Source organism: Peromyscus maniculatus, chromosome 23, assembly GCF_049852395.1.
Source record: "Peromyscus maniculatus bairdii isolate BWxNUB_F1_BW_parent chromosome 23, HU_Pman_BW_mat_3.1, whole genome shotgun sequence".
NCBI lineage: Eukaryota > Metazoa > Chordata > Mammalia > Rodentia > Cricetidae > Peromyscus > Peromyscus maniculatus.
Genome location: NC_134874.1, coordinates 51,978,074 through 52,005,945, shown reverse-complemented (window position 1 = coordinate 52,005,945; position 27,872 = coordinate 51,978,074). Strand labels below are relative to the sequence as shown.

Below are 27,872 nucleotides of genomic sequence, written 5' to 3'. Positions count from 1 at the left end.
TTAGGCAATATTAAGACATGGTTATTGTTTTACATTTGGAAATTAATCATGACAAAAAGATATAATTGTGCGTCAAGTTGACAAGGGTGCAGATGTGATATCTATTTTTGTTTGTCACATTTATTACATCTGGAATTAACTAAAACCCCAAAATGGAGAGGCATGCCTATAAGGTACTTTTGTTTAATTTGAAGAGAGAAGATCCACATGTAGTCCTGATCTTTGCATTAGGTAGACATTCTTTTAATATGGATATTGATGAGGAAAGAAACACCTGTAACTCAGATGTTTTGAGCCCCAAATCCCGCCTGTAATCTCAGCCAGGCCTTGTGCTGGAAGCCCATATAAGGAAATGGAAGAAGGGAGCTTTTGCTCTTTAGCTGCTTGCTCTGACCTTGCTAACAAGTCCATTCATTCACTGCCATTGGAGCCAACTTCCTTTGGATTCCAGACTATTCTGCTGATGCACTGAGACATCAAGCATAGTGGATTGAGCAACTCCTGGATTCGGGGACATTGCCAATATAGCCAGCCAATGTTCAGTTTGCTGGACCACAGCCTCTAAGTCATTCTAATATATAGCCTTTTGTATATATAGAAATTCATTCTGTAAGACATTGCCCCATAAAACCCTGACCAATGCACCAGACAGGTATAGAATTTTTAGAGTAGTTTGGGCCTGACAACAGCCTTATTTCCCTTATAAATTCCACATGGTCACATTCCCTTAACCTGCTTTTTAGATGATCCTTTGATGCTGGCCTAGTAGGCTTCTATAGCTTTTGGAAAGAAAGTAAAAAACAGAAGTCTGAAAATAACACAATTTCTCAAATGGAACACACAGTATTCTAACTAAACAAGTAATTATATGAGATGGAGAGATTCTAGCTTAAGTGATGAATGAAAAACCAGATGTCTTAGCTTCTGTGGGCCAAGACCTGGCACAGCCCCACTGATGAAGACCAGAGGACACGAGGTTCTTTTTACCCTTGATATGATAGCTCTAGTCTGGAGATCCATGGGATAACTTCCTTTACACATGAACTCTCTGCCTCATTCTCAGTCTCAGGAATCAGATCTATTCCAGAGTAGCTTCACAAGAGTCAGTCAGTCATCTGGAAGAACTTTCTCAGCATAATCTGAGATCTGCTGTGGTAAAAGAGCAGCATCAACTACCTCTCTCCTGTTTTTTGTCTTGCACAGAATCACTCTGCACCAGAGACATGGGGCCCCTGATGCAGGCTCCATCCACTCCACGTAGTCATGAGGTTCCTCCCAACATTGCTTATCTGGACCATCAAGAGGGATTCCTCATCCCACCTGCACCCCAGGACAGTCTTCTCAATTCTGCATTTCATAAGACAGTCTTAATATGTGTTGTCAACCTAGAAGAGATCTAGCAAATCTGTGCCAGTCTGACAGTGAGTGATACTGGGGCAGGGTCTTGAACCTATGGGAGCATTGCATGGATGTGTGGCAGCCTAAGACAATTAGCATGCCTGTCCCAACAGGTTTCAAGAATCTTTTGGTTGGGAGTGATCCAATCCACTTAAGACAGCACACATGGCTGGGAGGACAAGGTCAATTGCAGGGACTGGAGAGATGGCTCATCCATGAAGAGCACTCATTGCTGTCTCAGAAGACCCACAGGACAGCTAACAAACCTCTTTAACCTAAATTCCAGGTGGAATCTGCCCTCTCCTGGCCTCTGTGGGAATTGCATGTACATGGTGGCCAAACACACATAAGTATAAAGAAAAGCACCACAAAATATCCCAACATGTTTTGCAGGAAATTATCTCTTCTTCTTGGTTATCATTCATGTTATATTTCAAGAAAACTAGAGGCAGATTGCTTTTCATTTCCTGATTTCTTTTATACAATTTTAATGAATATTCTTATTTCCAGAGAGACCTGAAGCAATATACTTGTTTTTCCCTTTAATTTGGTGTACATGATGATTTCGTGAACATGTGTGTACAGTGTACCTCACTTTACTGGCAGCTAAATATATGACGTAAAGGATACAATATGTCTAGTTTTTCTATTATGTAGTGGGTATGCGTGGAGTAGGCTATTCCATCCACATCCAAGGTGTCATCTTCCTGTGTAGCCCTGAGACCCATGGCTGAGAAATCCTTGTGCAGTCCAAGATTCCTGGAACTTGCTGAGTTACATCCAAGCCTTTGAGTTCAGGATTTTCAGCAGTGTGAAACCTCACCTGACTAAAGAAGAGTCTCAGAGTAAAGTTGAAATTGGATTTCATTCATAAAAATGCATTCATTTTACTGAATGGGGTCTTTCAAAACAGCAGTCCTTATATACAATGTATAGCCTTAGCAAACTATTAAAACAAAATAAGAACAATTAACAAAACTTTAAACCAAAACGAAGAAAACCAAAATCCAAAGCATAAATATCCCAACATATAACAAGAAAATTAAGCAAATTTCAGGATCCTTTGGAATTTCATTATGGAAGAGCAAATGAGATAAGCATCTGGCTTATTCTCCGCAGTGAATTATCTTCAGCAACACTAGCACATGACATGGCATCAGCTTCAGCACTGCACTAGAGAGAATCTTATGTTTTTGGGTGTGGTCTGTCTGGATGGCAGTGTGATGTTAACACAGTCTTCCTTTTCAGATTTCCATCACATACGGAATCAGCTTGTCAAAGCCCTTGATAGGAAGCTGACAGAAGAACTCTTGCTCACCCACATGTCCTCTTCCTTGTTGTTTTGCCCCTCACTGGGGCCACGTGCTGATGGATATCAGGGGTCTTAGTAATTTGTATTGTATCCTCTGAAACTCAGACTATTTCTGATACAATCTTTTGTCTGGGAATAGTGAGTCAATTGTTATAGATCAGATTGTGGCTGGATCGCATGATGGTTGATTGATATTTGCCTCACTAGTGAATTCATAGCTGAAAAGAGGTGGCATTTTCTGAGGAGGCCGTGAACCTGGAGTGTAGAATGTCATGCCTTCAAGGTGTCTATGGCTTCTTCCAGCCTTCTCAGTTTTCTGAAGGGATGCTGTCATGGAAAATCAGTAAAGAAAACAGGATTTAGAAACAGTTTTGCTGTGCCACTGGCAAGAAAAATCAGGGCCTATTCATCCTTAGTAAACAAAAGTTAAGGAAGGAAACACACCCCATATACACCCTGGCTGCTGGGATGGGACTCAATGGTGGCTTACTTGCCTGGAACATAGTGTTTCTGCCCCAGCAGCTCCATCTGCAGGAGGCTCTCTTCCTGGGCTGTGGTCTGCTCCAGTTCCTGCTGGAGGTTTTCAAACCTAGAGGAGGAAGGCAGCTGGGGCACAAGCCTGGTGGGGACCTGCCATGTCAGCTTTTGAGACTCCACCAACTCTACTCAGCTAGACAATCAAGCATTACCTTTCAGCTGAGTTCATTCCCTGCTTCCTCAAGGGAAAAGGGTCAGAGAGCAAATGGGTAGGATTTTTTTCTCAGCTTTTAAAAACTGCTAGAAGTTGAACTGGTAAGTACACACTTTGCTGGATTAGAAAAAAACAGCGTATTTCCCCAACAGTCCAAAAACATAATTTTGGAGAAATATCAGTATGTCAAGGTCTGAGGCACAGGTCAGGAAAGATATCCCTGGCCTTGATTAGATACCAGGTGAATGGGAACCTCCTGGAAAACTCTATGCCTGCCCTCTAGTGGAGCCTACACAGCAATGCAGAGAAGGCTCTGGTTATTCCTACAGCTCAGAACCCTGCATGGGATTAACTTGTGAGCTCCTACTCTGTTTATGACCAGAGTAAATCTTCTCATGAGAAACTGATAAACATTGCAGAGAGCCTGCAGTCAGCAGGAGTGTGCTGTATGCAAATCTGCAAAGGGTGGACACTTCTCTCTAAACGTGATGTTCCTGATGGAGAAGATGCAGGGAACACATCCTTCACGGTCAATGATCCTCCTTTCCAGGTTTCTGGCTGCCATGGGAATATTTGTGGGGAGATCTAATCTAAGGGATGAGATACTCAGAGCATACTAGAGGTCTTAGAAAGGAAGAAGGGGACACAGTCCCCTAAGACCAAGGAGAGAGCCTATTGCTCCTAGACACAAGTTCCTGTTGACTGAGCCAGCAACGACACTCTGAGGGGTTCTTTCCCTGCCTGTGGCTGGGAGCTTTGCCAATTGATAAAACTCAAATAGCATGGAGATCCAGGTACAGCGGACCCACCTGGATCCACCTGCTTCGGGAAGCCTGGGCTCCTACCTCATCTGGGACACAGTGAAGTGATGCTGCAGCTTTACTGCCAAGTCCCTTTGCCTGGTAAGCAGCTCCTTTTGCTTCAGCAGGGCCTGAAGATTTTCCTCAAGTCTTTGATGTTCCTGTTCATTAGAAGATTGTGTTTTTAGGGGAGGTTTCCTCACCATGTACATAAACATGCATGCGTGGGTGCACTCTGTCTCTGCCTCTGCCTTTCTCCAGCACACGCATTTATATCCATGCACACATACAAGTACACTACATTCCATCCATGCTTAGTTTCCCAGATAACACTAATGTAAGAAGAGATCACCTGGGATACTATGGAGAAGGAAGTTACCTTTCATTAACCTACATCCTCTCTACCCATATTCCAGCCCAGAGGCAAGAAACACAGGATGCTCTGAGCACAGGATGTGGAGATTGTGTACTCTTACTCGGTTTTTATAATTTTTCAGTTTATTTTTAGTTTATATGTTCAGGTGTTCAGCCTGCCTGTGTGTGTGTGTATGGCACTTGCATGCCTGGTGACCTGGTACAGGAACTAAGTGGGCAGGTAAGTCAATGTAGTGCTTGCATTGAAAGCCTCTACACAGACAGGTGAACACCTGGTTGCTTGATCTGAAATCTAAGCTCTACTAAAAAGTTCCCCAGTCTGTGCATTGAAGGCTTAGTTCCCCAGCACAGGACACCTGGGTGGCTGTGGACCACCCCCTTGCTCCCACTCAGTGCTTCCCAGTGCCTCCAAGGAGGGTAGCTTCCTCCTAAAGAAGCTCTCTGTACCACACGTTGCCTCAATTTAGGCCCAAAGGAATGAGCTCAGAAAACTAGAAAATCTCTACAATCCGGAGTCTATAGTAAGCTTTCCTCCAAGTAAGATGATTGTGTCAGGGATTTCTTTGAGTAACAGGAAGTTGACTAACTCACAGCCAAGTGATTGCATATATTATTCCATACTTAACAATATCCCATGGACCACATTGTATGTTTGTACTCATCAGTGATGGGTATCTGAATAGTTTGTAATTGGGGTGTTCTGAAGAGTCCTGCTATATCCCTGTTGTCCCCTATTCTCTGTGGACACCACTTTCCATTCTGGAATCAATGCTCCACCCTAAGTCTGCAGTTCCACTTTCTGAATAATTGTACATAGCTTCTCACAGGGCTGCACCATTTTACACTACTAGCAATGTCTGAGAGTTCTCACTTCTCCCAACTCTCCATCAGGCTGATTTTAACTCAGTATGAAGAAGTTTGGAATAAAAGCTGATTCCGAGTGCTGCAGACACAGCATGGAGTGGGTACTTGAGAGTATGGTGAGCCTAAGCGGTGCCCTGAGACAGCCTCTCCTCACACTCAGCACAGCTGTGGGACTTCTGCTGGGCTGAGATGCAGCCACAAGCACCTCTGCAGTTCAGAATTTCTCTGAGAATAAATTCCAGGCCAAGCTCCTAGGACAAGGTTAGCTGAACCAAGGTTAGGCACAGGTGAAAGGAAAATGGCAGCAGGTGATGAGCAGAAAAAAAAACAGGATGCAGGGAAGTCATCAGTGGTCAGCCTCCTTTCAACCAGAGCAGAGAAGGACACAAACCCTCAGGCAGCCTTTCCTGCCTCTCAGTAGCCTCATTCTCACCGTCATGGACCCCATTACTTTGTTTTTCTCCAGAGAATTGTTTTGCAGAAAAATAATTCTGCCTCTGCAAATACCTGAAAAACTTTTAGCTTGCATCAATTTTCTGTCTTTTGTTGTAGTTATTTCTGTGGACATGCAGAAGGATGGGCAGCTCCATCTGTTCTTTGACAGAGGCAAAGAGGTACTAACCAGATTAGGCACAGTACTTTCTCATTGAAATCCATGTCCATGATTCTTAAAGATGTTTCATTGTTTTGTTAGAGAGTGAACATACACATAGAGGCTCAAACACACATTCTCATTCCCCAAAATACACATAGAGATGACAACACACACACACACACACACACACACTTTTCTTGAATCCAGGAAAGCAAGAGAGAAGACTAAAATGTTGCAGCACCTTTTCTACTCCAGGGGGAGGTAGTGGATCCTCCATGCTGTCTACAAGCCTTTTAGACTCAGCCAAGCTCTTCTGCCCTGACCTGAACTTATTTCCCTTCCCTGGAAAGTTCTTATCACCAGACTCATTGATCATACAGATAAGTAACCAACTCTGCACAACTGAGTTTTACCACACAAGACCAGGTGCTGGGAGAAAAGGAACATGAAGCAGGACATGAAGCCTTCCCATAGGTTTAAGTTGAACCATCATTTTCTCCTCACTAAACTTACCCAACTCCTTCACAGAAGACATTGACAGCACCAGAGAATAGAAGTCACCCATCGTAGATGTAACCAACCATCTTATTAAATAAGAAACACAGAAACAATGTAAAAGAGAAAGCCAAGAGGTCAGAGGTCAGAGCTAAAATCTCACCCTTCCTCCTGCCGTGGTTCCAGCTTCCCGAAAGAGAGCTATTTCCCTGTGTGTAAGTTTCATAGTCATTCTGCCTTCTCATTGGTTGTAAACCCAAACATGTGACTGTCTCATCACTGTCTGTATGTACAGCCCTCTAGGTCTTAAAGGCATATGTCTCCAATGCTGGCTGTATCCCTGAACACACAGAAATCTATGGGATTAAAGGCGTGTGTCACCACCGCCACACTCTGTCTATGGCTCTAATAGCTCTGACCCCCGGGCAACTTTATTTATTAACATACAATCAAAATCACATTTCAGTACAACTAGAATACCACCACAACCCATTGTCATTACCCAACAACTTTTGAACAGATTACAGTACACATTATATGAAAACAGCCCCAAGCCAGTCTGTGGAAGGCTACTTAGGTCATCCACAGCAGTTTTCTAAAATGCAGCACTCTATACAACTATGAGTTGGAATCTGTCCTTAGACACAGACACATACACGATAGAGTAAGCATCAAAATATCAGGTTCCATGTTGTGAAGCCAGTAGACAAACCAGACCTTTCCTGGGAAGTTACCTCTATGCCGTAAAAAATAGAAATCTACTTTATTTTTAAAGTAGCTCCATTTTTTGATCTTTGTTATTTATTATAAGATGCATTAATTCCAAAGTAAAAAAAAATGTTTAAATATTAAGAGAAACCAAGAAGTCAGTTCTCTTTTTGACCAAATGAACCATTTAGCAACGAAATGAGACAATAAAAGACAGGATGCTCTACTGTGAGGAGACAGGAGATCCAAAGATCTGTGGCTATCCAGCTTAGCCAGAACAGAAACTTTCAGGTTCAGTGAGAGATCCAGGCTGAAGGGAATATGGGAGAAAGTAACAGAGGACACTTAATGTTATCATCAGACCTTCCAAAACACCCACAGACATTCTCACACACAGACACACAGCCCTCAAATCATCAGTGATCAGAATGCAGTGAGGAGGATAACACACTGGATGAGGATGACATTACCAGTTGGATTAATACTCCTCACACTAGCTGTTATAGGTGAGTCCCACAATTCTGCATCATTTTGGACTAAAAATGCTTGGGGAAGCATGCTGTGTTTCTGCAGGCTATGTTGATGCAGTTAACTCAAATCTGCCACCATGACCCCCACCTGTCATAAGCCCTTGCCACATCCCTGGTCATCCAGTGAGCTTCTGAATGTAAGATCCAGGATGGGAGAACTGGCCAATGCTACTCACAGCAAACTACTGACAAACTATTAATTTAGTTTCTGTCACTGTGAACCAAGAGCTTGGCCAGGTAAAGAGAACACCATGGCAGTCTGGGAACAAGAGGGTAAAATGCCATATGACACCCCAAAAGATGTCTATAAGCCCCAGTCATTTGGCTTTTTCAGAGGGTGTTCTTCCTTCCATGCTGTGTCTGCTCTGATCTCACATGACCCCTGCCAAGCAAATGAGACCCAGACCCTTGATCTGACTCACTTAGATCTCTGTGGCTCCATCATAGCATGGCTCCTCCCACACTGACATACAGGTGAGTGGTATGTGATTGACCAGTCTCCCTCAATGGACTGCGGCTTCCAGCAGAGCAGTAGGGTTTGTGAATAATCACAGAAGTGAACTAGTGGATGGGCTGGGTCAGGTGGATAAGTGAGTAGATGGTTACATGTGTGTGTGTATATGTGTGTGTGTGTGGTCAGACAGGTGGCCAAGTTGGCTCTGCTGCTTCAACCTACCTGCATCTGCCTTGTCCAGAGATCATAGATCTTCTCATGGGCCTCTTCACAGAGCCTCTTTGCCTCCTCACAGGACTCTTGTAGTAAAATCTGCTCCCCCTGAAGCTTTTTCTTGTCCTCTAGCAACATTCTTACTTTTTCCTTCAACTGAGTCTGTTCACTCAGGTGCTGACTGTAGAGGGTGCTGAAATATCACCAAAAATGATGAGCTCTGCCTCCATCTGCTGCTCCTGCCTTCTAATATCATGATTCATGCAAGGTCCCATGTCCCCATCCCCAACAGCCCTGGGCTGGAGCCCTCATTAGCCATGGCAGCATCACTCAGGTGCAGGCCAAAGCCAGAGAAAACCAAATTCCAGAAAGATTTACACTACTTCTGAAGACCCTGACAGCAAAAGGGATCCATGTACCTCTGAAGACTGGATCTGCTACCTCTTCCACACATACCCTGGTACTTAACTGTTCACAGTACTGGGAAACCATGAGCAGGTAGAGGGAAACCATGTTCTGAGGGAGACAGAAGACCCATCGGGAATACATTCCATCCATGTGTCTCATAGAAACCAGGTCTGTAAGCTCCTGCCAGAGCTACAGAAACCATCGTGCAAACCATGTTTTCTGTCTAGAAGTTCCCAGAAGCTGACAGGAAAATGTTGGAAGGGCCTCTCAGACTCTTTACACTTAGGAGAACTCAGTCTAGGAGGCTCAAGTCCAAGAACTATAAGGCAGGCTGCTTGGTAAGAGGTAAACAGACTAGAACCACAGCCTTCACTTTGGTTTAAAGGTGGAGAAGGGAAGAAGATGCTGTGGGATGTCTTTCTGTATGCCGTGAATATGTATTGCTCCCATTGGTTAATAAATAAGCTGCTTTGTCCTATAGCAAGGCAGAAAGGAGCTAGGCAGGAAAGTCCAAGAGAGACAGAGAAGAAAGGCAGAGGTGGAGGAGATGCCAGGTGCCACCCAAGGAGCAACATGCCAGCAGCCTGGCAATGCAGCAGCCATGTGGGAAAGCACAGATTAATATAAGTTGGTTAATTTAAGATGATAGAGCTAGCTAGCCTGAAACTTAAGCCATTGGCAATACTGTTTGTAAGTAATGTGAGCCTCTGTGTGTTTATTTGGGCCATTTGCCTGCAGGAGGCAGGAGGGACAGTTTCCTCCTGACAGCGGGGTCAGGCAGGACTGGAGAAACTTCAGACAACAAGAAGCAGTCCTCACCAAGTTCTGGAGTCCACCCAAGTCAGGCACTCACCTGTAGGTTTTGGTCTTCTCACTCAGCTCTGTGCACTTGTACAAGGCCTCCCTAATCTCCTTGGGTAATTTCTTCACATCTGACATATCCTTCTTATGCTCTGTGTTCTGCATCTCATTCTCCAAATTCAGCCTGTGGTAAGGCATAGCCCCAGGAGCAAAGAACACTGTGAACACAGGTCTCAGAGACCCCATGAATTAAGGTTGTATTTTGCACTACCCTAGCCTACTGGATGTCACACCCTGAATTCTATGTACTGGGAACTCCTGATGTGCATTAGACTTGCTATTCTGTGCCAGGGCCAGGAAAGGCTGAGTGTCAACAGGGAGGGAGACAGGGCTCCATGAGCTCCCTCAGTATGCCTGGAGAGGTAGAGTAGCTCTTCTAGAAGGTCCACTGGCATGGGCCTTCCTGAAATTTGTGATGACATTTCCACTGTCGTGAGAACAGAAATGCTTTGTACTTACAAGGATATCCAGAACTCATTGTAAGTATTGCCATGCATGAGGTACTCCATGAGGATGGCTTTATAAACTCCCAAGGGGATTGAAGTGAGGCACCAGAGTGAGCACAAAGACTGAGAACAGTGATGCTCAAAGTGGAGCTCCCTGGTCTCAGCACTTATATCACCTGAAAACTTTGAAACAGGCAAATCCTCAGGCCTACTATCAATATCCAACTCACAAGATCTGAAGGGACACACACACACAACACACATATACCCTCACTCACACACACACACACACACACACACACACACACAGACTGTAAGGGAGGCTCTCAAAGACAGTACAGAACACACTGAGACACCAAATCCTCAGCACAAAGAGATGTATTCCCCAGCAATGCAAGCATGACATTGGGAGCCTGCCTCTGGATCAGGCAAAGTCAGACAACATGCAGCAGGCTTTTTTCAGCAGTGGGATTTTAAATAGAAAGGTTAACTCTGTGTTAGGGTGAGTTGCTGAGATTTGATTGGACAGGTTGGCAAGTGTAGCTGAATAATGAATTTTGATTGTTGAACTTTGGTGTTCAGTTTCAAGAATGAGTCAGTGTGCACAAAAGGGAAGGAACTTTGGGGACTAAATTTAGGAATGTAATCTAATGGTTTATCCAGGGAGAGGGAAGTGAAAAGGCTAAAACCTGACACTGCCATGTTTGCGATGTTTGGGCCCCTTAAGGGCAATTCACAGGCACACAAACCACACACAGTTAGGATGTCAGAGAAATGCAGGTGGGTGGCATTGTCTCCCAGTACAAGGAACAAGACCAGAGAGGAGCAAGGATGGACACCAGGCCTTCCAGACACACACAGATGGACCAAGTAGGACAACCAGGCCTTTCAAGCTGCTCCCAGAGCAACAAGCAAAAATAAATACCTTGTCAAATACAGAGACTCAGGTTAAACTCAGAGCACCCAGCATGTCCTACAAGCCAACACTGTCAAGGTCTCTTGAAATGCATGCTGTGATCTTACACCCTACTGCCCCTCTCTGTGGATTGTGATTCAGGCCACAGGCTCTGGTTTTCATTAGGAGGAATCAGAACAGTCGGTGTCCCATCTCACTCCTACAGGCTTCAGTTCTGCCTCTCAGATGCATTCAGGAAAATTTGTTTGTGCAGGTCACCCTGCAGGTGCAGCTTCCAGTGACCCAAGGACTGCTGGAATTGACACAGTAGGGTCAAGACAGTCACCAGAGAACAGGGCATGATGAATACCTGTTGTTCAACTCATTGTTGTAATGGGCCATGAATTCACGCAGTTCATTCCTGTCATTGGTCATCATCTGTAGCTGAAGTTTCAGTTTTTCCACCTGGTTCAGCTGCTGCTCCTGCTCAGTGAGGAAGAAGGGTGTGGATGATGCCTTCCTAGCAGTCCCTGTAGGTACATAAACACAAAGTGAATTTTTACAGATGAATGGCATAAGCCAAGAAGATCATGTGGAGTCCCAAGAGGAGGCCTCAGGAAGAGAAAATGCATGGAACCCAGTAAAGCCCTCAAAGATCAGAGCAGCTCTCCTTAAGCTGGGCCTCATAAGCCATGTGTCTGTCTCCAATCACTATGGCTAGATATATGCCTCAGCCCCTACTGCAGCCCCACTGGCCCTGAAAGACATAAGCAAGGCCAGCCATGTTGGTTTGGAATTGTCATCTCATACCTGATATGTGCTGGTATTGTGTTCCCCAAAATATTGTGCACCCTAAAAATCTTATCTGGCTTCAGAGAATGGAACAGCCACTAGATACAGAGGCTAGAAAGTCGTGGCACTCATGCCTTTAATTTTAGCATTCCAGAGGCAGAAATCCTTCTGGATCTCTGTGAGTTCAAGGCCACACTGGAAACAGCCAGGCATGGTGACTCACACCTCTAGTCCCAGGGAGTTATGGTAGAAAGCAGAAAGGTATATAAGGCATGAGGATCAGAAACTAGAAGCATTTGGCTGTTTAAGCATTAAGGCTTTTGAGCAGCAGTTCAGCTAAGAGCCATTGGGATGAGGACACAGAAGCTTCCAGTCTGAGAAAACAGGATCACCTGAGGAGCTGTCGAGGTGAGGAAGCTGTAGCTTGTTCTGCTTCTCTGATATTCCAGAATTCACACAAATACCTGGCTCAGGTTTGATTTAATTAATAAGAACTGTTGAGATTCATGCTACACTGATGTGATGTGAGAATTCCAGGAGTCCCTACTGCTTTTCACCTACCAGCCCTGACAACATGTGTCCACGAATAAAAGGAACTGAATGACTCGACCTGGTACGTGGATGGAAATTTTCTCTCCTTGGTAGTTACATCAGACACAAAGTGCAACAACATCCCATTCTGATACTGCATTAGTGGTTCTGGGCCTCCTGTTGCATTCTTTGCCTCCTGTTGCATTCTTTGCCACTCAGAATGAACCGAAGGAGGTTCCTGCACAGCAGCTGCAGCCTTGACCAATCCTGGCCCTCTGCCAACTAACCATCAGAAATCCTCCACCTTGGATCTGCACTTTAGGAACCCTGATAAGCTGCATAGGCCAATTGCTTCATGATCACAGCTACTGAACCCCATTACTAGAAGGTCCAGTTCTAGCCTCCCCTCCTCCTTAGGAAACGAGGCCTCTCTCTGCTAATCAGTGTGATCAGTCTTGCCAACATGACAGTTGGTGAACAATATAAGCACTCAGTGAATGCCTCAAGGACAGTTGGCATTGCCACAACACTGATGATTTCACAGGAAATGCCACAGGCTCTCCAGGATACAATAGAATTTCCAGAGAATGGACTGTTAGGGCCCCTGCCAATGGTCATCACCTGTCTGATAGCAAACTCTTCCCAAATTCACCAATAGCCAAGCTGCCCTTTCCAGGAGCCTTTCCTGAGACACAGGGGAAGGCCTTCAGCACCTCCTCCTTCCACCCCCTGATCTCTCTGACTCATTAGAATCTAGTTCATTCTAATTCAATAGTTCATCATGTGTGGAGAGCAAGACTCATTTTCCAAACACTGCCCAGGAATGTCTCCTCTCATCCTGATAATCACCAGCTAATAAGATGAGAAATTAAGGATGCTAACAAATTAGCTCAGGATTATGGGGAAAGAAGGTCAGTTTCATGAGATGAACAAGCACATTAAAGAAAATCCACAGGGCGGTTACACTCTATGGGAATGGTGGAGGATTGTGTGGGTCCTGTCAGAACAATGATGTCATATAGTAAATGCTGGAACTTTTGCCAAAACCTCCAGCAGAATACATTCCAACCATCATGATGTTAGCAAAGGTGTTTTCAACTACTGATAGGTATGACTGAAAATACCTAAGGACTGGGCATCCCCACGTGAGCCATCAGACACCAAGAACAAATACTTACAGGAAGATTGATGTCCCAGTCTTGCACTCAAGGTAGAGGAAAGAGGATTGGCTAGTGAGAGGGCAGGAACTTTGAAACCTTAGGGGTCACTGACATGCAGCAATGCTTGGTGGCTCCTGCCCTGCCAGTGGTTGTTATTTAAAATGTGAGACTCTCTAGCTCTGGCCAGGGGACCTTACTCTCCCTGTTATTAGTGACACACACCAAAAGAAATCCAGTGTGGGTGAAGTGCAGGGCTGGATCTGAAACCTCTTCAGTTCCTGTGTGCTTCCTTCCCACTCAGAGTGAAAGCAGAGGGCCCTCAACAGAGCAGCTTCAGCCTTGACCATCCCTGGCTCTCTACAAACTAACCATGCAAATTGCTCAATTCTGGGTCTGCTCTTGAAGAACTGAGGACCAGGATAGGCCCATTGCTTCTCAGAAACTCTCCCCTCTTGAGCCCCATTCCTGGAAGGATCAGCTGAAGCCTTCCTCCTTCAGGAATCTCCTCATCCCTTTCCCAGGACTCACTGTGCTTTCTCCAGAACCATTTGTTTCTTGGTGTGTGACATGGAGACCGAAGGCCATCTTCCTCCTGCCTCCCTCTGATCTCCCTGTGCTCGCCATCCTGTCTCCCAAGAATCCTGTGCAGTCTAGTCAGCATATCTTTAGGTGAAACAAGAGACACTGCACCAATGCCCCAATGACAGTTGGTGTTGCCACAACACTGGTGACATCACATGGAATGCCAGGGCTCTCCAGGAGACAGTAGAATGTCCATGTGCTGATGTCACATGGTCTAGCTGTTACTTCCTTGCTACCCTTTGCTTTGCATTTAATATCCATCTAAGAGTAAGCACACACCATATTTGTCTTTCCGGATCTCTGTTACTTCCCTGAGTATCTAGTTCCATCCATTCGCCTACAAATTTCACGATGTCACTATTTTTTTTTACCACTGGGTTATATTCCATTGTATAAAGCTAGCACATTTATATTATTATATCCTTCAGTTGAGGGCCATCTAGGTTGTTTTCTGGTTCTGGTTATTACAGATAATGCTGCTATAAACATGGTTGAGCAAGTGATCTGTGGCATGATTGAGCATCCTTTGGTTATATGCCCAAGAGTTGTATAGCTGTGTCTTAATGTAAATAGATTCCTAACTTTCTGAGGTACTGCCCTACTGATTTCCTGAGTGGCTGTACAAGTTTGCACTCCACCAACAGTGGAGGAGTGTTCCTCTTGCTCCACATCCTCTCCAAAATAAGCTGTCATTAATGGATTTGATCTTAGTCATTCTGATAGGTATAAGATGGTATCAGTGTTGTTTTGATTTGCATTTGCCAGATGGCTAAGGATTTTGAGCAATTTCTTAAATTTCTTTTTGCCATTTAATATTCTTCTGTTTTGAATTCTCTGTTTAGATCTGTACCCCATTTTTTAAATTGGATTACTTGGTAATCTGATGTCTAGTTTATTGAGTTCCTTATATATTTTTGAGATCATCCCTCTGTCAGATGTGGGCTTGTGAAGATCTTTTCCCATTCTGTGGGATGTCGTTTTGTCTTGTTGACCCTGTGTAGCACAAATCTTAACAGTTCATATTAATAAAAACAAACCTGGAGCCAGGTATTGGGGTGAACACTGAAAAATCAGAGAAACAGAACAAGCCACAGCTAACCTCAGCTCGCCAATTTCTCAACCAATCCTGTTTCCTCAGACTGGAAGCCTCTGAGTCCTCATCTGAATGGATCTCAGCTGAACTGCTGCTAAAAGCCAAAAGCTTAAAAGAGGCTAAAATACCCGGTCCTCACACATTATATACCTTTCTGCTTCCTGCCATCACTTCCTGGGATGAAAGGCACGAGCACCAGGAACTAGAGCCTTTTTTTTTTTTTTTTTTTTTTTTTTTTTTACAGCTTTTAGCTTTTATAGATATAATCAGGAATAGGAAGCATCCCCTATATACAACTCACATCGGATCCCATATGGGTCTGCCAGGCCCTCTAGCACAAGGTAATAACTAGATCAATAAAGTATGGATAGGAAATGTGCTGGAGGCTAGAGAATTTCAGAAAGAGTATCATGTCAATAGTAAAGATTTAAAAAAGGATTTATCCATAACCTGGCAACAAGCCAAGGAAATTGTAAGGAAATGTCCTCCTATTTCTTTTTACAATCAGAGTCCATTACCAGCAGAATGTAACCCAAAGGGTACTTAGAGGAATGAAATCTGGCAGATGGATGTGTTTCACTTTGTGGAATTTGGGAAATTGAAATATGTATACCACGCAATTGATACTTATTCAAGATTTCTATGGGCAACTGCTCTGAGTTCTGAAAAAGCTGATACAGTAATCACACATTTGCCAGAAGTTATAGCCAACATGGGTATTCCTGTACAAACTAAAACTGACAATGATCCAGCATATGTCTCTGGTAGAACGAAACATTTTTTTGCTTATTACAATATAAAGCATATTACAGTTTTACCACATAATCCTACAGGCCAAGCAGTTGTAGAAAGATCAAATTGAACTCTAAAGGATATGCTAAATAAACAGAAAGAGGTAACAAAAAACTCAGAAATAGATTACATAATGCTCTGTTAACTCTGAATTTTCTCAATGCTAATGAGAAAGGAACAACAGCTGCAGAGAGACATCGGATAATAGAAAAAAACGATAGGATTAAATCAGCTTATATACTTTAAAGATATGCTGACCTCAGAATGGAAACCAAGATATGTTTTCCATTGGGGATGAGGTTTTGCTTTTGTTTCTACATGAGAAGAAAAGCTATGGATACCATCAAAATAGATAAAGGTTCGATTTGAACAAGAGAGACCTCTTAATTAGAAGAGATGATAGTTCATCAACCAGCATGACCATCCAATTTAAACTAACTTACACCACTAACAAATGCTTTTCATTTAATCAGATATAACTTGCCAAAAAGGACCTCTCTAAAGTTAGGCTTTGGGAAGAGTTTTTGTCTTTATCTTTTAGGAGAATGAAGGCTAAGGAATCTGAAGAACACTGGGAAAATGAGAAATCTGAAGAAAAGGACAAATCATCTGGAAAAAAATGTCCCAAGAAAAGGAGTAAACTAGCCTATTCGTATATCACATGTAAAATTTCATAAGTCTTCCTAAATGTTTGTTTCTCCTCTTCTCTACAGACACTTACCACAAATGGTCTTTTTGTACTCCCAGTTCAATTATAAATTAAAGCTGCCTTTGGAGTTGAAGTATGGCTCTGTCCTTCTCTAACCCCAAGCATTTAAACAGAAAATGTAAAATCTCTGTATCATGTCAGAAGAAAGAGCCATCTTCTGATATGAGACAGAAGAAAACCAAAAAAATTAAAGGACTATTCGATTGCCACTAATCTCAGTTCTTTGGTTCTATTTTCATTCTTTAAACTTTTCTTAAGATATGAATTTTATATCAATATAATATATATATATATTTAACTTTTGTCTTGATATTAATTGTAATAATATAGAGTAATAACAAATTCTAGAATAAAGGCTTTATTTCCTGCCTATGCATGTTTTTGTGTTAGAGTCTCTATCAGTTTTCTGCAGGGAATCATGACCAGACCTAACATCAAATTTGAAGTCTCCAGAAAGATGATGGGACCCCACAACGATGATTCCACATGGACAATAATAATACCACTAAGCTGACAAACATCACCAAAAGATCAGCTTTGGACTACAAAGTGCTCAGAACAATTTCAAGATGGCTAGCTGAGATGATCCAGCTTCACAGAATACTCAAACAAGGACTTGAGATAAGCCCTGCACTTTGGCATTATGCAGAGACTGGACAACAAATGATATAGCTACCTCTCCTGGAAGTTGACAATTCACCTAAATTTTTTTTCTTTTCAAGATCCCCTAAAGATTCCTTTGCCCACAAACAGCTAGAAACACATTCTAGCCGGGCGGTGGTGGCACACGCCTTTAATCCCAGCACTCGGGAGGCAGAGGCAGGCAGATCTCTGTGAGTTCGAGGCCAGCCTGGACTACCAAGTGAGTCCCAGGAAAGGTGCAAAGCTACACAGAGAAACCCTGTCTTGAAAAACCAAAAACCAAAAACCAAAAAAAAAAAAAAAAGAACATAATGTCCACATTCTCAAGAGGTGGGATAGGTGGTTTTGATCTTTCAATGGGTTTTGGGTTTGGGATAATTTTCATTGTTTAGGATTATTGGTTACAAGTTGTTGTTGCTAATGGTCAGGAAAAGGGCTAAACAAAGGAGATTAGATTTAAGGTTCTTGTTTAAACAAAAAAAGAAAAAAGAGGATATAGATAAGAGGTACATTATTGAATCTACTCAGAAAAAAGATATAGAAATGATAGAATAAAGGGTAGATTTTTGAATCTACTTTTAAGTGACAAGTACTAGTTTTAAATACATTACTTTGGATTGGATTTTTACATATTGTATACAAATTTCATATATTTGGATTGATATTGTTAGAAAATGCCATACATATATTTCTAATATTGTTCAAGATAATTGTACTTATACTGTTCATTTAACAATTTAATGCAATTTGCTGATCCTTGTGTTACTACCAACTATTAGGATACAAAGAAATGAAAGTTAGTAGTTAAACATTACAATCGAAATTGGAGTTATATTAGGTATGTTTTCAAGGTCAAGCAGAGATATATTTTAGTTAGACAGGTCATCTTCAAATCCTTCAGAGATCTACAGAATGTGGCATTTAAACTATTTTAGTAGCAGATGTTTTTCTTTTTCTATGACTATGAGACATGTCAGTTCCTGGCAGCACCAATCTACTTCAGAGAAGATGTGGGCATTGAAGAAACACCATATGGAGGTAACTTTCATTGTGCAAAAGTTAGCCACTGGCAACAAAGTGCCCTCACATCAACTGCTGGCAGTATGCTATCCAAAATGGACAAACAGGACACAAAACAAAGGACTACCAATTCTTGCCAAAACAAGTGTGGTTGTGACTTTAGCAAAAGGTGTCCTCTGAGCCCAGGACAATATGGCACCATCACTGAAGTGGCTTTGCAATCTGAAGAAGGTACAGTGCCCCCTTTCTTCGAAGGCAGCTGAACAGACAGTGGACTGATGGCTTGTGGTGTACAGTGGAACAGTAGCTGTAACAGTTATTTTTGAAAGAGTACTGAGGCTGATGGAGCCTAACCTCTCAATGGTAGACTGGCATTTAATAAAGAAGATGAAGCTACCCACAAGCCGAGAAGAATGGGAAGCTTAATGCCAAAAACACCAGCAATTTCCAGAATTTAAAATCCTGAGTCATGACAGGACACTGGTGAAATTCAAGTTTATCTGGTACATGGACTACTTGCACCAAATGTGAGGTCAAGCTGTAGACCTTGCGTACATCCTGCTTCCCAAATGATTCTGTCAGATACACCAAGCTTATAGGCTGAAGATCATGCCCCAACATTGCAGAGAAACCTCAGGTGACTGTCCAGGCAGCTGGCTGTTTCTGTCAACTCACATTTTTTGGAAGTTGCCTTTTGTAATTCCTGTTTTACTAGGTAATATTATTTCCTTCTTGGGTCTCTGAGGCAGTTGAAGATTAGATAGTTGCAGTTACAGTTTTCCTTGTTAGGAATTTCAAAAAAGAAATTCACTAAGGAGCTATAAAATGTAAAAGTTTGAAAGACATCATAGGATAGTTTTCTAATACAAGTTAGGATAGAAAGTGAATTTGGTACATTTTGAACTCACCAAAATAGGATAGATAATGGAATATTTTCTCTAAGTTTGTCAAATGCAAATGGACTAGACATTGTTGATGTATTGCTTGTATATTGTATATAGTTATTGTACTTATTGTATATAGTTTTTCTTATATTATATTTTTTATTATTTTTATTTTTATTAGACAAAAAAGGGGAAATGTGGTGAAATTTTTCTGTATGTTAATAAATAAAGCATGCCTGGATATCAAGGGTAAAAAGGCCAGCCATTTTTAAGTAAACATAGAAGTCAGGCAGTGTTTGCAGATGCCCTTAATCTGATCATTTATCAGGCAGAGTCTGTGTGTGTTCAAGGCCATACTAGGGAACAGACTCAAGTGTGGTTACGCCTTTAATCCTAATACCAAACATAGAGACCTGGAGGTCTGTACAGATAGGCAGTGACAAGGAAGTGAGGTAGCTGGTCTAAGAGCCAATGAGAGGGCAGCAAGGCAATAATGGCACAGGTAGACAGGAAGTAGCTCACTTTCGAAGCTGCAGCATGGTGAGGTATTGTTAGCTGGTGGCTATTCCTATTTCCCAGATCTCTAAGGCTTTCACCCCTGTATTTGGCTATTGTTTTTTATTTAATAAGACTGCTTAGAAATTCGTCTACAACTCCATCTTTTGCCTCACAGAAGTTTCTCAGTTGCAGGAGGTCCCATTTATTAATTGTTGCTCTCAGTGTCTATGCTACTTCTCTTCTATCAGGTTCAGTGTAAGTGGATTTATGTTGAGGTCTTTGATCCATTTGGACTTGAGTTTTGTGTGTGGGGATAGATAATGGATCAATTTGCATTCTTGCACATGTCGACATCCAGTTATGCCAGCACCATTTGTTGAAGATGCTTCCTTTTTTTCATAGTATAATTTTAGCTTCTTTGTCAAATATCAAGTGTTCATATGTCTTTGGATTAATGTCAGGGTCTTTGATTCGATTCCATTAATCTATGTGTCTATTTTTATGCCAATACCAAGTTGTTTTATATGATAGCTCTATATTAGAGCTTGAGGTCAGGGATGGTAATGCCAGACATTCCTCCATTGTACAGGGTTGCTTTGGCTATCCTGTGTTTTTTGTTTTTCCATATGAAGTTGAAAATTGTTCTTTCAAATTCTGTGAAGACTTTTGTTGGGATTTTGATGTGGATTAAGGTGAATCTGAAGATTGCCTTTGGTAAGATCACCATTTTTACTATGTTGATTCTACCTATCCAAGACCATAGGAGATCTTTCCATTTTCTGGTATCTTCTTCAATTTCGTTCTTTATAGACTTTAAGTTCTTATCAGACAGGCTGCCTCAAGGTATTTTATGTTGTTTGTGACTATTGTAAATGGTAGTATTTCTCTGATTTCATTCTCAGCCCATTTATCATTTATATATAGGAGGGCTACTGATATTTTTTTTAGTTAATCTTGTGTCCTGCCACATTACTGAAGGTAGTTATCAGCTGAAGGAGTTCCCTGGTAGAATTTTTGGGGTCACTTATGTATACTATCATACCATCTGAAAAAAGCGTATGTTTAACTTCTTCCTTTTCAATTTATATTCCCTTGATCTCCTTTTGTTGTCTTATTGCTTTGGCTAGAACTTAAGAACTATATTCATCGATATGGAGAGAGTGAGCAGCCTTGTCTTGTTCATGATTTTAGTGGAATCCCTTTGAGTTTCTCTTCATTTAGTTTGATGTTGGCTGTAGGCTTGGTGTATGTTACCTTTATTATGTTTAGGTATGTTCCTTGTATCCCTGACCTCTCTAAGACTTTTGTCATGAAGGGGTATTGAATTTTGTCAAAGGCCTTTTCAGCATTTAATGAGATGATCTTGGGTTTTTTTTCTTTTAGTTTATTTATATGGTGGATTATATTTACAGACTTTCATATTTTGAACCACTGAAACAAAAGGTTATAGAAATGATAGGACAAAGAGTAGATAATTGAATCTACTCTGAAAAGAAAAAAGAGAGGTTATAGATATGATAAGATAGAAAGCTAGATTATTGAATCTACTTTTAGAAGGCAACTACTAGGTTTAAATATATCACATTGGATTGGATATTTGTACATTGTATATAAATGATATATATTGATACAAATTTGAGATTGATTTTGTTGGAAAATGCTGTACATATATTTCTAATCTTGTTCAAGGCATCATTCCTATACAGTTCATTTCACAAAGCAATGAAATTTTCTAGTCCTTGAAAGTTATTGCCAACTATTTAGGATAATAAAGAAATGCAGGTTAGTAATTAGTCATTACAATGAAACCTGTAGTCATATTAGGTCTGTTCTCAAGGTCAAGCAGAAATACATTTTAGATAGACAGGTCATCTTAAAGCACTTCAGAGATTTGCAGAATATGGCACTTAAGATGATAACATAGTTTTTTTCCTTTTTTTTGTGACTATGAGACATATCTGCCCCTGGCAGCATCAATCTACTTCAAAGAAGATAATGAGCATTGAAGATACTCAATGTGGTATTCACTTTCTTTGTGGCAAAAGTTAGCCACTGGGCAAGAAAGTGGCCTTACATCAACTGCTGACAGTATGCTGTCCAAATGGACAAGCAGGACACAAAATAAAGGACTGTTGCACCTTGCAAAGACAAGGTAGGACATCCCTTCAGAGAAATCCTGCTTCATAGATGAGTCTGTCAGATATGCTAGACCTGTAGGCCAAAGATAGATGCCCCAATGTTGCAGAGAAATCTTAAGTGACTGTTCAGGCAACCAGCTGTTTCTGTCATTTCTCACATTTTTTGGAAGTCACTTATTTATACTTCCTAATATTATTTCCTTCTTGGGTCTCTGAAGGAGTTGAAGATTAGATAGTTACAGTTTTCCTTGTTAAGAAATTCAGGAAAGGAACTCACTAAAGGGGTGCAAAGTGTATAAGTTTGAAAGATATCAATGGATAGTTTTTGTTTCGTAATGCAAATTAGGATAGAAGGTAAATTAGACACAGTCCTTTGTATTCACAAAGATAGGATAGATAATGGTGTGTTCTTTCAGAATTTGTCAATGTAAACGGACTAGATATTGTTGATGTATTTAGTGCCTTTATACGTTATATATAGTTATTGTACATATTGCCTATATGTATTGTATATAGTTATTGAATTTATTGTATGTAATTTTTCTTATATTAGGTATAACCATTTTTATTTTAGATAAAAAGAGGGGAAATGTGGTAATATTTTATTTCTGCTCTAATAAAGTTTGCCTGAAAATCAGAAGGAGGAGCTAGCCATTAGTGAACCACAGATGTCTGTATAGACAGAAAGGAAGTGATAGAGCTGGGTGGATAGTGATAAGGTGGGGTGACAGAAGCACTAACTCTCTTTTGGTTGGGGTCCCACAGTGGTGAGAACTAGTGGCTTGCTGCTCTGCCTCTCTGATCTTTCAGCTCTTATCCCAATATCTGACTCTGGGTTTTTTTTTATTATTATTATAAGACCTCTTAAGATTTGTGTTACATTGAGCTCTAGCTGTGGTCTCAACTAGGTGATAAGCTTTTTGTTCCCCGTGGTGATTTTTTTTCTCTTCTGGATTAAAGTTTGCTTCTAGTTTCATAAAATTTGGTGGTCTGTTCCCTTTTTGCACATGTGTAGATCTAACAAAATATTTTAGTTGCTTTTATAGTCTATATATTATGCTTATCTCTGATATGGACCTGGTGAGATTTTTACCCAGGATGGTGGCTTCTTTTTCACTCAAGTAATGGTGATCTTTGCTGTAAATAAACTCTTTAATTCCATGAGGTCTGATTTATTAAGTTTTGTTTTTAATGTCTGTACTATTGTGGTCCTGTTCAGAAAGTCATTTACTGTGTCAGTGACGTCAAGCCTGTTTTCTACTTTCTCTTCTGTCAGAGTCATGGTATTTGGCCATTGATTCCTGTGGAGTTGACTTTTGTGCTTGGTCTGGGTAAAGGATTGAGTTTCATTCTTCTCATTATAGCTATCGGGATTGATTTGCATAATTTGTAGTTTTGCTGTCAAATCCCTGAGATGTACTGTGGACTTCTTGTTAAATGACACATGTGTATATGGATATAAATTTATGTATAGGTTCTTATATTTCATTAGTCAATGGATATTTTTGGATGGCAAAGCCATACTCTTTTTTAATTCCTTAGGTTCTGTAGTGTAACTGAAAATCTGTGGTAGTACTACCTCAAGTACTATTGTTGTTGCTTGTGATCACTGACTAATCTGGGTCTTTTGTACTGAACTATGAAATTTAAGTTGGGATAAATCAGGAAAGGAATTTGTGTGCTAGAATAATATCCTTATTGTGGTTATGTGAAGGCATTACGAGACTATCATAAATGTGTTCAACTATAAACTTACAGGTGATAGGGTAGCAAAAGTCTGTAGGTCACTAAAAGTTAAAACTCTCACTTTCTCCCTCTGCCACCAGTTTCCTGACAGGATGGGGAAAAGTATTCATAGCTATTCAATATGCATCACACCTTGAAATGCCTGCTAAGAGGAAAGTCCTTTTTGATCTAAGAGGTTCTCTGGGGCAGTGAGAGAGAGAGGGGAGGCCTTAATTTGCACAAGAAACAAAGCAATTAAACAGGTGAAGGAAACAGTTCAAGACCTGAAAAGGGAAACAGAAATAATGAAGAAGACACAAACAGAGGGAATGCTGGAAATAGAAAATCTGAGTAAACAAACAGGAAACACAGATGCAAGCATAACCAACAGAATAAAAGAGATGGAAGAGAGAATCTCTGGAGTAGAGGATACAATAGAGGAAATAGATTCATCAGTCAAAGAAAATATCAAGCCAAAAAAGTCATAACTTTGAAGGCCAGAAGGACCTGGACAGATAAAATGCAGACACTAAGAGACCATGGATACCAGCCTAGACTAATATACCCAGCAAAACTTTCAGTCATCATAGACAGAGTAAACAAGACATTCCAAGACAAATCCAGATTCAAACAATACCTATCCACAAATCCAGCCTTACAGAAAGCCCTAAAAGGAAAATTACAACCTAAAGAAGTCAGATACACCCCCAAAAACACAGGCGATAAATAACCCCACAGCTGCAAACCCCAAAGAAGAGAAGTACATACACACTATCACCAAAAGATAACCGGAACTAACAATCACTGGTCATTAATATCCCTTAATATCAACGGACTTAATTCACCTATAAAAAGACACAGGCTAACAGGATGGATATGAAAGAAGGACCCATCTTTCTGCTGCATACAAGAAACACACTTCAATATCAAAGATAGACACTACCTCAGAATAAAAGGCTGGGAAAAGTCTTTCCAATCAAATGATCTTAAGAAGCAAGCTGTTGGAGCCATCCTAATATCCAGCAAAATAGACTTCAAACTAAAATCAATCAAAAGAGATCAAGAAGGACATTACATACTCATCACAGGAAAGGTCCAACAAGATGAAGTTTCAATTCTGAACATTTATGCCGCAAATACAAAAACACCCACATTCATAAAAGAAACATTACTAAAACTTAAAACCCCACACATTAGTAGTGGGAGATTTCAACACACCACTCTCACCAAAAGAGAGATCTACCAGACTGAAACTTAACAAAGAAATATAGGACCTAACAGATGTTATGACTCAAATGGACTTAATAGATAATTACAGCACATTTGTCCTAACAAAAAAGAATATACTTTCTCTCAGTACCCTATGGAACTTTCTCTAAATCTACTACATACTTGGCCACAAAGCAAATCTCAACAGATACAAAAAAAAATTGGAATAACCTCCTGTGTTCAATCAGACCACTGTGGTTTAAAGTTAGATTTCAACAACAACAAAAATTGCAGAAAGCCTACAATCTCATGGAAACTGAATAATGCTCAACTGACTCACCAAGCAAGAAATAAAGACTTCCTAGAGATCAATGAAAGTGAATATACCACATACCCAAATTTATGGGACGCTATGAAAGCAGTGCTAAGAGGAAAATTAATAGCACTAAATGCCCACATAAAGAAGTTGGAGAAATCTCACACTAGTGATGTAGCAGCACACCTGAATGTTCTAGAACAAGAAGGAAAGTCAACCAGGAGGAATAGATGGCAAGAAATAATCAAACTGAGAGCTGAAATCAATAAAATAGAAACAAAGAGAACAATACAAAGATTTAATGAAACAAAGAGTTGGTTCTTTGCGAAAATCAACAAGATAGACAAGCCCTTATCCAAACTAATCCCTTATCCAAAAGGCAGAGAGAGAACAGCCAAATTAGCAAAATCAGAATTGAAAAGGGAGACATAACAACTAACAATGAGGAAATCCAGAGAATCACAAAGTCATACTTCAAAAACCTGTACTCCACAAAACTGGAATATCTAAAAGAAATGGATAATTTTCTAGATAGGTACCACATACCTGAGTTAAATCAAGACCAGATAAACTATTTAAATAGACCAATAACCCCTAAGGAAATAGATACATTCATTAAAAGTCTCCCAACCAAAAAAAGCCCAGGACCAGACTATGTCCACGACTAAAAGGAACTGAATGTCTCAGACCTAGGTACGTGGATGGAAAGTTTCTCTCATTGGTTTTTACATCAGATATAAAGTGCAACAACATCCCATTCTGATGCCAAATTAGTGGTTCTGGGCCTCCTGTTGCAGTCTTTGCCTCCTGTTGCATTCTTTGCCACTCAGAATGAACTGAAGGAGGTCACAGCACAGGAGCTGCAGCCTTGACCAATCCTGGCCCTCTGCCAACTAACCATCAGGAATCTTCCACCTTGGATCTGCTCTTTAGGAACCCAGATAAGCAGCATAGGCCAAAAGCTTCATGATCACAGCTACTGGACCCCATTACTAGAAGGCCCAGTTCTAGCCTCTCCTCCTCCTTAGGAAACTAGGGCTCTCTCTGCCAGTCATTGTGATCAGTCTTGCCAACATGTCAGTTGATGAACTCTATAAGCACGTAATGAATGCCTCAAGGGAAGTTGGCATTGCCACAACACTGATGATTTCACAGAAGATGCCACAGGCTCTCCAGGATATAATAGAATTTCCAGAGAATGGACTGTTAGGGCCACTGCCAATGGTCATCACCTATCTGATAACAAGCTCTTCCCCAATTCACCAATAGCCAAGCTGCCCTTTCTAGGAGCCTTTCCTGAGACACAGGGGAAGGCCTTCAGCACCTCCTCGTCCCAATCTCAAGATCTCTCTGATTCATTAGAATCTAGTTCATTCTAATTCAATAGTTCATCATGTGTGGAGGGCAAGACTCTTTTTTCAAACACCGCCCAGGAATGGCTCTTCATCCTGATGATCGCCAGTTAATAAAATGAGAAATTAAGGATGCTAAGAAATTAGCTCAGGATTATGGGGAAAGAAGATCAGTTTCATGAGATGAACAAGCACATTAGAGAAGATCCACTGGGCATTTACAATGTATGGGGGTGGTGGAGGATTATGTGGGTCCTGTCAGAACAATGATGAGTCACATAGGAAATGATGGAACTTTTGCCAAAACCTCCAGCAGAATACATTTCAACCATCATGATGTTAGCAGAGGTGTTATCAACTATTGAAAGGTATGACTGAAAATACCTAAGGATTGGGCATCCCTAGGTGAGGCCTCAGTCACCAAGAACAAATACTTACAGGAAGATTGATGTCCCAGTCCTGCACTCAAGGTAGAGGAAAGAGGACTGGCTAGTGAGAGGGCAGGAACTTTGAAACCTTAGGGGTCACTGACATGCAGCAATGCTTGGTGGCTCCTGCCCTGCCAGTGGTTGTTATTTAAAATGTGAGACTCTCTAGCTCTGGCCAGGGGACCTTACTCTCCCTGTTATTAGTGACATACACCAAAAGAAATCCAGTGTGGGTGAAGTGCAGGGCTGGATCTGAAACCTCTTCAGTTCCTGTGTGCTTCCTTCCCACTCAGAGTGAAAGCAGAGGGCCCTCAACAGAGCAGCTTCAGCATTGACCATCCCTGGCTCTCTGCAAACTAACCATGGGAAATCCTCATCTCTGGGTCTGCTCTTGAAGAACTCAGAGGACCAGGATAGGCCCATTGCTTCTCAGAAACTCTCCCCTCCTGAGCCCCACTCCTGGAAGGATCAGCTGAAGCCTTCCTTCTTCAGGAATCTCCTCATCCCTTTCCCAGGACTCACTGTGCTTTCCCCAGAACCATTTGTTTCTTGGTGTGTGACATGGAGACTGAAGGCCATCTTCTTTCTGCCTCCCTCTGATCTCCCTGTGCTCGACATCCTGTCTCCCAAGAATCCTGTTCAGTCTAGTCAGCATGTCTGTAGGTGAAACACGAGACACTGCACCAATGCCCCAATGACAGTTGGTGTTGCCACAACACTGGTGACATCACATGGAATGCGAGGGCTCTCCAGGAGACAGTAGAATGTCCATGCGCTGATGTCACATGGTCTAGCTGTTACATCCCTGCTACCTACCTCACCCAAAAGTGGCTTGAAACCAAGGTGCCGTTTCCATGAACCTCTGTTCTCATAATGGAAGCCTTTAGGTAGATCCTCCTAAGTCAGAAATCTAGCCCTCTGCTTCATTAGAAACTTTATCTAAGTGAAGTTGCATT

At 41.5% G+C, this 27,872-nt stretch overlaps 3 protein-coding genes across 4 annotated transcripts in view; 2 read left to right on the top strand and 1 right to left on the bottom strand.

Moving 5' to 3' along the window:
* The window catches only part of LOC121826529 (cytochrome P450 3A25-like), a 319,487-nt gene that overhangs the window by 17,939 nt on the left and 273,676 nt on the right, over positions 1–27,872 (top strand). The window lies entirely within an intron of this gene.
* Positions 1–27,872, top strand: part of LOC143270520 (uncharacterized) — a 146,912-nt gene that overhangs the window by 65,777 nt on the left and 53,263 nt on the right. The window lies entirely within an intron of this gene.
* On the bottom strand, positions 1,860–27,603 carry LOC121825457 (disks large homolog 5-like). The gene is made up of 7 exons (XM_042268404.2): positions 27,439–27,603; positions 11,416–11,575; positions 9,697–9,828; positions 8,445–8,628; positions 4,247–4,362; positions 3,205–3,299; positions 1,860–3,037 (listed from the first exon to the last, which is right to left on the bottom strand). Exons 1-7 carry the CDS (start codon positions 27,569–27,571, stop codon positions 2,868–2,870), a joined length of 990 nt encoding a protein of 329 aa, XP_042124338.1. The 5' UTR covers positions 27,572–27,603; the 3' UTR covers positions 1,860–2,867.

Coding starts and splice junctions, on each gene's coding strand:
- LOC121825457 (XM_042268404.2), bottom strand. CDS start 27,571: ATGCTGACTAGACTGAACAGGATTCTTGGGAGACAGGATGTCGAGCAC. Junction 4,363..8,444: donor TCTGGACAAGGCAGATGCAG/GTAGGTTGAAGC, acceptor TCTAATGAACAG/GAACATCAAAGACTTGAGGA. Junction 3,300..4,246: donor TTCACTGTGTCCCAGATGAG/GTAGGAGCCCAG, acceptor TTCCTCCTCTAG/GTTTGAAAACCTCCAGCAGG.